At 63.5% G+C, this 12,820-nt stretch overlaps 1 protein-coding gene across 1 annotated transcript; it reads left to right on the top strand.

Annotated features, from left to right (window-relative positions):
* Positions 1-1,602: 1,602 nt before the first annotated feature.
* FZD2 (frizzled class receptor 2) lies at positions 1,603-4,018 on the top strand. Its single transcript, XM_074849757.1, has one exon. It carries the CDS (start codon positions 2,193-2,195, stop codon positions 3,858-3,860), a length of 1,668 nt encoding a protein of 555 aa, XP_074705858.1. The 5' UTR covers positions 1,603-2,192; the 3' UTR covers positions 3,861-4,018.
* The last annotated feature ends 8,802 nt before the right edge of the window (positions 4,019-12,820 follow it).

The raw sequence follows: 12,820 nt of genomic DNA, 5'->3' as shown, positions 1-12,820 counted from the left end.
TTTCTGGAGCCCCCCCTGCCCTTCCCCCTCGGCCAGGAGCCGCGCAATGGTTTCAATTACGCTCTGAAAGGCGGTGGGGCCCTCTTTTCACGGCAGCCCGGGTTTCTCCTGCTCACAACAAAAGCTTAAGTTACAGGAAAGGGAGAGAAAGGGAGGGAGGACGGCGGAGGGGAAGGAGGCAGCCAGCAGAAAGCCCCTCGCCCCCCCAGAAAGGAGCGGGATGGGGGCGCTGGGCTGCCCGCCAGATCCCCCCCGTCTGCCCCTTCCTTGGCATGCTGCTTTGGGAAGGGCAGCCCCCCACCCACCGCCAAAATTTGGGGTGATTGCCTGTAGTTTCTTTCCCTGATGAGGGTCTCCGGTGTGTCCCAGCCCCCCCTCAGTGTGTCCTGGTGCCCTCCAGTGTGTCCCAGATCCCCCTGGCATGTCCTGAATCCCCCCAGCATGTCCCAGTCCTCCCCCAGCACATCCCAGTCCACCTCCCAGTGTGTCCCAGTCCCCCCCCAACATGTTCCAGATTCCCCCAGCATGTCCTGGATCCCCCAGTGTGTCCCAGTCCCACTCCCCCAGTGTGTCCTGACCCCCCCAGCTCCCTCCTCTGCCCTGGTTTTGGGGACAGAGGTGCCCTTCACCATGGCCGTGGTTGGGGTGGGGGGTGTGGGGCTGGGGTGGGGGGGCAGGGTGCGGGATGTCCCCCACTACCCCTGGCTGGTCTGGGGACACCGGGGACACCCCTGGCTGTGCAGCGGCCTTGTGGGGCTGCAGGGTCCTGGCTTTGGCAGCACCCCAGGGTGGCCATGGGCACCCCACGGGGCGGTGGCACCGCCTGGGTGACACCCAGGGACTGAGGGGGGTGGGGGGGTGAGGCACCCCTGTTCTGGGGGGGTGGCCGGGACCCATGTGGGTGCCAGGGGGCCATGGGGCCTAATCCTGGCCCAGTGCACCCTAAAGCAGGACCTGGGGACAGTGGGGGACCCGCTGCAGCGTGTCAGGGGGGATGTGGGTCCCAGGTTGGGGGGATGTGGGGGGAGCACCTCCACGGGGGTGCGGGGACACGGGGGGGGCAGAGGACATGGGCAGGGGACACCAGGGGTGTGCAGGGCACAGTGGGGTGCCGGGGGCAAGGGGGGTGCAGGGGACACCGGGGGGGGTCAGGGGACACGCGGGGTGTGCAGGAGGGGCGAGGGGGGCGGGGGTGTGCAGGGGACACCGGGGGGGCCAGGGGACACCGGAGGTCCGGGGACACGGGGGGTGCCAGGGACACGGGGGGGCCAGGGAACACCGGGGGGTGCCGGGGACACCGGGAGGGACTTTTCCCCGCGGCCCCGTCCCGACCCCACGCCGCGGGGGGAGTTTTCACGGCGCGGAAAAAGTTTGCGGCGGGGGGTCCCGGCCCCCCCTCGCCGGTCCCGGCCCGGTGACCCCCGGGGGGGGGGGGGGGGGGGGCGGGGGGGGCTGGGCCCGGGGCGGGGGGGGGCGGGGCGGCCGCGCCGTTTGAATGTGATTGGCGGGGCGGGGGGGGCGGGGCCCGGCGGGGGCGGGGCGCGGGGGGGGCCGCTCCGCCCGGCGGGGACGCGGCGCTGCCCCGCACAAAGGCGGCGGGAGCGTCCGGTGCGGCCGCTCCGCTCCCCCGGCACCCCCCGGACCCCCCCCCCCCCCTTCCCCCGGCACCCCGCCAGCGCCACCGGCCCCCCGGGGCTCCGGGACCGGGAGCTGCGCCGCGGAGCACCGGGTCGGGGCAGCGGGGGCAGCGCTGCGGAGCACCGGGAGCGTCTGGTCCGGGCACCGGGAGCGTCTAGTCCGGGCACCGGGAGTCGTCCCGCCGCACAGGGTAGACGGGGGCACCGGGAGCCGTCCAGGAGGGACCGGAACGTATCCAGAGTCACCGGGAGCCGTCCAGGAGGGACCGGAACGTATCCAGAGTCACCGGGAGCCGTCCAGGAGGGACCGGAACGTATCCAGAGTCACCGGGAGCCGTCCAGGAGGGACCGGAACGTATCCAGAGTCACCGGGAGTCGTCCAGGAGGGACCGGAACGTATCCAGAGTCACCGGGAGCCGTCCAGGCAGCCCCGGGCACAGCGAATCCGGTCACCGGGAGTCGTCCAGGCAGCCCCGGGCACGGCAGATCCGGGCAGGAGGACCGGCCAGCCGGGCACCGGGCACGGTAAATCCGGGCGCAGCAGCTCGGGGCACCATGGGGGTGCTGCCCGCCCTGGCCTGGTGGCTGCTGGTGGGGCTGAGTGTGCCGGTGCCGTGCCGGAGCCAGCTGCACGGCGAGAAGGGCATCTCCATCCCCGACCACGGCTTCTGCCAGCCCATCTCCATCCCGCTCTGCACCGACATCGCCTACAACCAGACCATCATGCCCAACCTGCTGGGTCACACCAACCAGGAGGACGCGGGGTTGGAGGTCCACCAGTTCTACCCCCTGGTGAAGGTCCAGTGCTCGTTGGAGCTCAAGTTCTTCCTCTGCTCCATGTACGCGCCCGTCTGCACGGTGCTGGAGCAGGCCATCCCGCCCTGCCGCTCCATCTGCGAGCGGGCGCGCCAGGGCTGCGAAGCCCTCATGAATAAATTCGGTTTCCAATGGCCGGAGCGATTACGTTGCGAGAATTTCCCCCGGCACGGCGCCGAGCAGATCTGCGTGGGGCAGAACCATTCGGAGGACGGCGGCTCGCCGGCGTTGCTCACCAGTGCCACGCCGTTGGCCGGCCAGGGCACCCCGGGCGCCCCTCGTTACGCCACCCTCGACCACCCCTTCCACTGCCCGCGGGCGCTGAAGGTGCCCAGCTACCTCAACTACAAGTTCTTGGGCGAGAAGGACTGCGCGGCGCCCTGCGAGCCCACCCGGCCCGATGGCCACATGTTCTTCAACGAGGACGAGATCCGTTTCGCCCGTATCTGGATCCTCATCTGGTCCGTCTTGTGTTGTGCCTCCACCTTCTTCACCGTCACCACCTACCTGGTGGACATGCAGCGTTTCCGCTACCCCGAGCGACCCATCATCTTCCTCTCGGGGTGCTACACCATGGTGTCGGTGGCCTACATCGCCGGCTTCGTGCTGGAGGAGAGAGTGGTCTGCAACGAGCGTTTCCAGGAGGACGGCTACCGCACGGTGGTACAGGGCACCAAGAAGGAAGGTTGCACCATCCTCTTCATGATGCTCTACTTCTTCAGCATGGCCAGCTCGATCTGGTGGGTCATCCTCTCCCTCACCTGGTTCCTGGCAGCCGGCATGAAGTGGGGCCACGAGGCCATCGAGGCCAACTCCCAGTACTTCCACTTGGCCGCCTGGGCCGTGCCGGCCGTCAAGACCATCACCATCCTGGCCATGGGGCAGATCGACGGGGACCTGCTGAGCGGCGTCTGCTTCGTGGGCCTCAACAACATCGACCCTCTCCGGGGCTTTGTGTTGGCCCCGCTCTTCGTCTACCTCTTCATCGGCACCTCCTTCCTCCTGGCCGGCTTCGTCTCCCTCTTCCGCATCCGCACCATCATGAAACACGGCGGGACCAAAACGGAGAAGCTGGAGCGGCTGATGGTTCGCATCGGGGTCTTCAGTGTCCTCTACACCGTCCCGGCCACCATCGTCATCGCTTGCTATTTCTACGAGCAGGCTTTCCGCGAGCACTGGGAGCGCAGCTGGATCAGCCAGAACTGCAAGAGCTTGGCCATCCCCTGCCCGCTCCACTTCACCCCCCGCATGACCCCCGATTTCACCGTCTACATGATCAAGTATCTCATGACTCTCATCGTGGGCATCACCTCCGGCTTTTGGATATGGTCGGGTAAAACCCTGCACTCGTGGAGGAAGTTCTACACGCGACTCACCAACAGCAAGCAGGGCGAGACGACGGTGTGACCCCCCCGCCGAGCCCGGCCGCCGCTGCCGCCCTTTGGCTTGAATTTTGTTGGGGGGTTTTATTATATATTTTTTATTTTTAGATTTATTAACGTCTAAGGGGTGTCTCTCTTTCTCTCTGATTTTTTTTTTTTTTGTAATTAAACCTGTAAATAGCATTTGTAAATTTAATTATATATTTCTATTTAAAACATGAAAAAGCGGGGGGGAAGGAGAAAAGGGAGGGAAAAAAAAGAAAAGGGTGGGGGGAAAAAAGGAGAAAAGGGGGAAAGAGAGAAAAAGGAGAAAAGGGAGGGGGGAAAAGAAAAAAATGGAGAAAAGGGAGTGAAAAAAAGATTTTAAAAAAGGAGAAAAGGGAGGGGAAATAAAAGAGGGGAAAATAGGAGAAAAGAGAGTGGAAGAAAGGGGGAAAATAGGAGAAAAGGGAGGGAAAAAGAGGGGGGAAAAAGAAAAAGGAGGGGGAAAAGGAGAAAAGGGAGAGAAAAAGGAGATAAGAGGAAAACAGGGAGAGAGAAAAAGGAGAGAAAAAAGGGAGGGAGAAAAAATGGGGGGAAAGGGAGAAAAAAGGCGGGGGGAGAAAAGGGGGAAAAAAGAGGAGAAAAAAGGGGGGGAAAAGAGGAGAAAAAAAGGGGGGGAAAAGAGGAGAAAAAGGAATAAAAGCTGCCGAGACTGTGCGAGGGTTCCCGTCCCCCCTCTCCGCTCCCCGCGCTGGCTTCCCCCGCCCCGCGGAGCCGCCGGGGCTGTCGGCGTTGGCCGAGGGGCCGCGGCCCTGCGCGCTCCCTGCGCGCTCCCTGCGCGCTCCCTGCCCGCCCCCTGCCCGCTCCGGGCCGGCTCTCCCCGGGCACGAGCTGCTCCGCCGGCTCCCGGAAAAAGGGGCAAAAAAAAATTTTAAAAAACCCAATAAAAATCCCTCTCTCCTTTTGGAAGCTCCCCAAGAAAACGGATTTTTTATTGTCCCCCCCCCTTCGCTCGCTCCCAAAAGATGCTGTGACGGGGCTGTCGTGTCCCCCCGGGCCAGCCGGGGCTGGGGTCTCTGCCTGTACCCCCCCCCCAACTTGGCCACAGACTTTTCCTCCCAAATAACTTTTTAAACAGTCTTTTTGCAAATACAATCGAGTCAAACAAAATGCTAACTTATTCCTGAGGGCTTTTTTTTCCACCAAAAAAATCAAGAATTAAATGGGGGGGGCGGGTGTCCCCATGGGTGCTGCCGGGCCCCCCACTTCCATCGCACTGTGGGGATGAGCCAGCATCTCCCTCCAGCTGGAACAAAGCGCTTGGCAGGGGGAAAAAATATCTATTTAACCCGAAAAATAAGGATTTTTTTGGTTTGTAGTGGGAGGGGGGGTGGTCTTTTGTGCCCCCCCGGAGGAAATAGCTCACATTTTCTATAGGATTAGGGGGTTTTGGCTGTGTGTGGGCCCCGATCCCGAGTCTCCGGAGCGAAGTGGGTCCCAGCTCTGGTTCGGTTTGTCGGGATTTGGGCGATGCTGGAGATGGGCTGTGGGGAGTTTCAGCTGGAGGGGGGCTGGCGCGGAGCTCGGGGAGGGGAAGGATGGATTTAATCAGCTGCATTTAATTGAAATTAAAAAAATACTCTTCCCAAAATGGAGAGGGAGACCTGGCTGGGGAAGTGCTGACCCCACTGGTGCCCCAAAACCAGCCCTGGGAAGCCCTGAAGTGTCTCATCTCCATCGTTTTGGGAGATTTTTGGATCCTCTGAGCACAAAGGGGGTTTGCAGGCGAATTGAGCCGTTCCCCTTTTTGCCAGCAAAGCCCCGGGACGATCCCAAAAGGCCCTTAAAAATCCCAATTCTCTGGCGAAGGGAAAAGCAGGAGCCGAAAGGGTTAAGGCAGCGCCTCTCCAGCACATTTTGGAAAGGAAAAACTCTTTGGATCCGGTTTAATTTTCCAGCGATGACTTGGAAGGGGGGAGAGAAGAGGGGGGAAACGTATCCAGGGTTTTTTTCCCCCCTCCCTGCTCCATGGTTTGGAGAAGCAGTTTGAGGGAGGGGCTGGGCTGGCTGGGACCCCCCCTGCCCGCCCCCCCCCCCCCCCAGCTTTGGTGGCTCTTGAAATGGGAATTAAAATGGGGTTGATTTTATTGCTGCCGATGTCTTTGCCTCCCTCCCGGGGCGGGGGGGGGGGGGAAAAACCACGCTGGTGGTGCCCCTCAGCCAAGGGGTCTTGGGGACCCCCCCCTGCACCCCTCAACCCCCACGTGCACCCAGAGGTACCATCGCATGGGTGGGTTCACCCTCGCCATAGGGGATCCCAGGGCCGAATCCAGCCCTGGCGCTGGGTGCTCTGGCCTGGGGGTGCTGCCCCTCGGCTGGTTCTCGTTATGGGGCTGGAGGGTCCCGCTCCCCGAAAGGCAGATCCCACCCAAGGCCGCTTTGTTTTCCAGAGGCGAAGCGCGGATCGCCGGGGACGGGGGGAATGTAAACTCTCCACCCAGGAATGCAGGAGCTGGGAGATGAATTTTTTTTAAAGGCTTCGGTGTCCCGGCTTTGGAAAACAGGGCTGGGATTACAGAGGCTGCACCCAGCGGCTGAGCTCTGGGGGTGCTGAGCACCCCGTGGGTGCTGCTGGGACCCACCCGGGGGTCTGTGTGCGTGTCCCCCCTCCCCAGCCCCACAGGCTCCTGCAACGTCTGTTGGGGTTTGGAGCTGGAATTGGTGGAGTTGGGCTGGATCCTGTCCCGGCAGCAGCCGTGTGGCTCAGCCCAGGGCCTTTCAGAAGTCTTTGGGGGGGGTTTGGAGGTTTTTTTGGAGGTTTTTGGTTCTCGGGGCTGTGGGGAAGGAGCTGGAGGGTGTCAGCAAGCAACGGTCAGTGTGTCCCTCCCTCTGTCCTCTGGTCTGTCACCCCGGGGATGGGTCACCCTGGGTCAGGCTAACCCTGGGGACAGGTCACCCTGGGACCAGCTAATCTTGGGGAGGGGTCCAGGTCACCCTGCGGACGGGTCACCCCAGGTCTGGGACACCCTGGGGATGGGTCGCTCCATGTCCAGGTCACCCTGGGGACAGGTCACCCCCGGTCTGGCTAACCCAGAGAATGTGTCCCACCAGGACCAGCTAACCCCAGGGCCAGGGGACAGGGGCGAGGGGCCAGGGGCCAGGGACCTCCTCACTGCCCACGCTGAGCCCCAGCCCTCCCAGGCTGGTGACTCCCATCCTCCTCTGCCTCTTTTAAGCCAAGAGAAGAGGGAGCAAACGCCGGTGGCGTGTCCCGCTGTGTCCCCCCGCCCGGCCGTGCTGGGGGTCCTTTGATGTCCCCTAATGATCCCCGCTCTGTTTTCACAGCTGCCCAACGCGGCAGAAGTCAATTAAAGTGCACCCTGGCCCCTCCCACCCGGGCAAACACCCACCCTGCCTGGCCCCAGAGCACCCACAACTCATCACACCAGTGTCCAGGGAGGCTCACAGGGCTTGTGCCGACAGGGACAGGGGGGTCCCCAGGAGAAGCAGCCATGGGCAGGTCAGCTGTGGGGCTCTGACCCGGCAAGGAGAAGGCCCTGGGGGCAAAACCAGTGCAGGGAAAGGAGTGCTGGAGAAAGGAACTGGTGTCACTGGGAGAAGGATGGGTCATGGGATGTCCCCAGCGCTGGCTGTCTCAGTGCTCCTGTCCCTCAGGCCATGGTCACTCCTGTCCCCTGGACCAGGGGCTCCCCATCCGCTGGCCACAAGCTCTCCTGCCCCCACATCCATGGGCTCTCCTGTCCCCTGTTCCCCAGGAGGGGCAGTCCTGTCCCCATGGCCCTCAGGCTCCCCTGTCCCCCAGGCTGTCCCACCCACTGTCCTGGGGACTCCCCCCCTTTGTTCCGTGGGGACCCGTCCCACCAGCTCAGCCCCAGGGTGACAATTCCCTCAGGGCAGCAGGGTCCACCCCCCCCCACCCCCCCTCCCTTGCCACTGTCCCCTCTCGTCCTGTGTCCCCAGGAGTGACGCGGGTGGGTGGCAGAGGAAGGTGACGGGGAGCAGGGAGGTGACGAGGGACGTCTCACATGTCCCCACCAACCATTTCTGTTAGGCCTTAACGTCGTCGTGACAGGTCCTGGGGCCTCAGTGGGGACATCGCTGGCTGTCCCCAACTTGCAGGCAGCTGCCTGCTCACAGCTCCATGTACCTTAACCTCCACGAGTATGAAGCCAGCAGGAACCTGAGACCAACAGGAACCAGCGCCCATGGGTGCTGTAGACAGGGTGGGCCCCCCTCTGGGTGTTCCCGGCCCCCCGGCCCTGTTGTCCCCCCCCGGCCACAGGCACTGGAGCGGGATCTCGCCGAGGCCGGCAGAGCCCTGGCTGGACGCCAGGAGGACAGGCGGCCGCGCCGGCTAAATTCGGCTCCTCGCTGCGCCGCTCTTAAAGGAGACGAAGCTGCCAGAAAGCAGCATGTGCCCCCCCGGCAATTAGGGATGTCCCTAATGAGGGCTGGGTTTCCCAAGGCAGATGGAGAATCCTCCCTCCATCCCACCACCCTGCCCTGGTGGTGTGGGATGGGTGGATGTGGGACCCGTCTCCATCCCACCGCCCTACCTCCGCCCATTCCCAGAGTCCTTCCTTCAGAACAGGGGACACGTGGATGTGGTGCCCCATCTTCATCCCAGCATCCCTCCTGGAGAACCGGGAAAGGATGGGAGTGGGATGGGTGGGCATGGGACCTCATCTCCATCCCAGCACCCCACACAGAACATGGGATGGATGGACATGGGATGGGTGGGCAGGGACCCCTCTCCGTCCTGGTGTGCCTCCTGGAGAACATCCCAGCACCCCAACATCCCTCCTGGAGAACATGGGATGGATGGGAGTGGGATGGGTGGGCAGGGACCCCTCTCCGTCCTGGTGTGCCTCCTGGAGAACATCCCAGCACCCCAACATCCCTCCTGGAGAGCAGGGGATGGATGGGAGTGGGATGGGTGGGCAGGGACCCCTCTCCGTCCTGGTGTACCTCCTGGAGAACATGGGATGGATGGACATGGGATGGGTGGGCGTGGGACCCCGTCTCCATCCCAGTATTCCTCCTGGAGAATGGGGGAAGGATGGAAGTGGGATGGGGGGGCATGGGACCCTGTCTCCATCCCAGCACCCCACACAGAACATGGGATGGATGGACACGGGATGGGTGGGCAGGGACCCCTCTCCATCCTGGTGTACCTCCTGGAGAACATCCCAGCACCCCAACATCCCTCCTGGAGAACATGGGATGGGTGGACATGGTTCCCCACCTCCATCCCACACCCCATCCAGAGAACATGGGATGGATGGACACGGGATGGGTGGGCAGGGACCCCTCTCCATCCTGGTGTGCCTCCTGGAGAACGCGGGACAAGTGGCAATGGAACCCCATTTCCATCCCAACACCCCTCCTGGCGAACGGGCGATGGGTGCGAGTGGGGTGGGAACGGGACCCCGTCTCCATCCCGAGGTACCTCCTGGAGAACGTGGGAGGGGTGAGCGTGGTCCCCCACCTCCACCCCACGCCCCCTCCGGAGAACACGGTTCCCCCCCCCCGGGGCTGCCCCGTCCCACCCCCGACCCACGGTGACCCCCCCTCCCCGCCCCTGCGGGGCCCACCCGTGGGGCTGCCCCACGGCCACGCGGTTCCGGCGCAGCTGGCCCGGGCCGGGGGGGGGGGGAATGGGGGGGCCGGGGGGAGGAATCCGGCCTGGCCCGGGCGGGGGGCGGCTCCGGAGGCGGCGGCGCCTCTGACTGCGGGGAATGTTTTTGCAGCTGGAGTCGATTAGGGGCGGCTGCGGCGCCTGATGCATCCCGGCCCCGGGGCGGGGGCGTGCGGGGGGAGCGGGGGGGGGCAAGGGGAGCGAGAGGGGCTGGGGGGGTGTGTGTGCAAGGGGGAGTGCAAGGGAGGGGGGTGTGCACGGGGGGAGCACGGGGGGGTGTAGGGGAGGAGTGAGAGGGGGAGTGCGGGGGGGTGGGGGGTGTGTGCAAGGGGGGAGTGAAAGGGGGTGGGGGGGGTGTGTGTAACGGGGAGTGCAAGGGTGGGGGTGTGCAAGGGGGAGCACTGGGAGGTGGGGGAGTGCAAGGGAGGGGGGTGTGCAAGGGGAATGCGGGGGGGGGGTGCGAGGGGGAGTGTGGGGGGTAGGGGGGTGCAAAGGGGTAGGGGGAGTGTGTGTGCAAGGGGGAGCACAGGGGGGCGGAGGTGTGCAAGGGAGGAGGGAGGGTGGGAGTGTGTGTGCAAGGGGGAGTGCAAAGAGAGAGATGTGTGCAAGGGGGGGAGATTGTGTGTGCAAAGGGGGGTGTGGGGGTGTGCAAGGGGGAGCGCAAGCGAGGGGGGGTGTCCCAAGGGGAGTGTGTGTGCACAAGGGAGGGGAGTGTGCTCAAGGGGGTGTGAAAGGGGGAGCGGATGGGTGTGCAAGGGAGTGTGGAAGGGGGAGAGTGTGTGTGCAAAGGAAGAGCGTGCAAGGGGGTGTGCAGGGGGTGTGTGGAAGGGGTAGTGTGTGTGTGCAAAGGGTGTGTGTGCAAGGGAGGGGCATATGTGCACAAAGGGGTGTGTGAGGGGGGATGTGCAAGGAGTGGGAGGGGGAGAGTGTGTATGTGCAAAGAGGGGGTGTGCGAGGAGGTTGCGTGCACCAGGGAGCACGTCTGTGTGCAGAGGGGAGTGAGGGTGCATGGGGTGTGCAAAGGGGGTGCATACTGGGGGGTGCAAGGGGGAGAGTGTCTGTGCAAGGCGGGTGTGCAAGAGGAGTACGTGTGTGTGCACAGATGGGTGTACAAACGGGATCGGGTGTGTGCAACAGGATTGTGCATGCAAGGGGGAGGCACTTGAGTGTGCAAGGAGGGGTGAATGGAAGGGCGAGCGTGTGTGCAAGGGGGACCGTGTGTGTAAGGGGAGCTGCACGCCACGAAGTGTGTGTGAAAGGGGAAGGCATCAGTGCACGTGTATGTGCACGAGGGAGCACGTGTGAGTGTGCAGCGGGGCGGGTGTGCGAGGGGTGTGTGGAGGGGTGTGAGGGGAGTGTATGCACTTGAGAAACGTGTGGAGGGGTGTGCACGCGTGTGCAAGGAGGGGATGCACGCACCACAGATGTGCTTGTGAGCGGGTGTGCAAATGGGTGTGTGCAGCAGGGAAGGCCCCGGGGATGTGGGGGGCTGAGCACATCTCCCACGGGCTGCATGTGGGGCGGCCACGCGTGTGCAAGGCCACGTGTGTGCTCGGAGTGCCTGGGGCTCCCCGTGCCCCCGGAGCTCCCCCGCAGGGACCCCCACACATGTGCACACGTGTGTGTCAGCGTCACCACCCGCCAGCCCGGGGCAGTGTAACGAGCTGGCCCGTTCTCAGCCTTCCCCCCCCCCCCACGGCGGCAGCACCCCCATGGCCTCCAGCTCTGACACAGCCTTGCCGCTGCCGGCCGAGCCGCAGCAAATACAGGGCTGAGGAGGAGGAGGAGGAGGAGGAAGAGGGATGGGGGCCCCCAGCTACGTGCCAGGGCAGCGGTGGCACGGTGAGCCCCGGTCACGGGGACAGGGGACACGCAGCAAGCAGGGGCCTGGTGTGGGGGTGTTGTCACCCCCGGGCTTGGCACTGGTGAGGCCGCACCTCGATGAGTGGGTTCAGTTTTGGGCCCCTCACTCCAAAAAGGCCATTGAATGACTCGAGCGTGTCCAGAGAAGGGCAACGGAGCTGGTGCAGGGTCTGGAGCACAGGTCTGATGGGGAGCAGCTGAGGGAACTGGGGGGGTTTAGTCTGGAGAAGAGGAGGCTGAGGGGAGACCTCCTGGCCCTCTGCAACTCCCTGAAAGGAGGGTGCAGAGAGGGGGGAGGAGTCTCTTGAGCCAAGGAACCAGCGGCAGGCCAAGAGGGAATGGCCTCAAGCTGCGCCAGGGCAGGGTCAGACTGGCTCTTAGGAAGGATTTCTTTGCAGAAGGGGTTGTTGGGCGTTGGAATGGGCTGCCCAGGGCAGGGGGGGAGTCCCCATCCCTGGAGGGGTTGAAGAGTCGGGTTGAGCCAGCGCTGAGGGATCTGGTGGAGTTGGGAACGGTCAGGGTGAGGTTCATGGTGGGGCTGGAGGAGCTTCAAGGGCTTTTCCAACCTCCGTGATTCTGGGATTCTGTGAACGGAGCAGATGTTCACGCGTGTGTTCGCACAGGGGCCTGCACATGCACACACACGTGTGGGCACTGTGCTGCATGCACACAGCTCTGTGTCGGTGTGCACCCGCCTGCCTGAGCACGTCTGGGCACGCCGGGACAGGCACACGCAGAGGCACAGGTGTGCACAAGCACACCCAAGCACAGACGCACACACGAGTGCACGTATGCACATGTATGCACGTGGAGCACACACAGACACTGGAGGTCTCCCCCGTGATGGAGGCTCCTTCAAGGTAGAGATTCCCCCCATGATAGGGGTTTCCCCTATGACAGAGGGTGTCCCCCTGATGGAGGTACCCCCAAAGTGAAGGTTCCCCCATGACGAGGGTTCCCCCCACAATGGAGGTTTCCCTGATGGATGTTTCCCCACAACATGAGGTTCCCCCATGATGGAGGTTTCTCCCACAATGAAGGTTCACCCCATAATGGAGTTTTCCCCAAAATTAAGGCTCCCCCCATGATGGAGGTTCTCCTGTGGTGGAGGTCCCCCCACAATGGAGATTCCCCCAAAATTAAGGTTCCCCCATGATGGAGGTTTCTCCCACAATGGAGATTCCCCCAAAATTAAGGTGTCCCCCATGATGGAGGTTCCCCCATGATGGAGGTTCCCCTACAATGGAGGTTCACCCCACAATGGAGATTCCCCCAAAACTAAGATGTCCCCCATGACGGAGGTTCCCCCATGATGGAGGTTCCCCCACAATGGAGATTCCCCCAAAATTAAGGTTCCCCCCGTGATGGAGGTTCTCCTGCGGTGGAGGTTCCCCCACAATGGAGGTTCCCCTGATGATGGAGGTTCCCCCATGATGGAGGTGCCCCCACAATGGAGGTTCACCCCACAATGGAGATTCCCC

The sequence above is a fragment of the Strix aluco genome, chromosome 24, assembly GCF_031877795.1.
Source record: "Strix aluco isolate bStrAlu1 chromosome 24, bStrAlu1.hap1, whole genome shotgun sequence".
NCBI classification, from domain to species: Eukaryota; Metazoa; Chordata; class Aves; order Strigiformes; family Strigidae; genus Strix; species Strix aluco.
The sequence above is the reverse complement of the archived record's forward strand: the minus strand, read 5'-3'. Positions and strand labels throughout refer to the sequence as shown.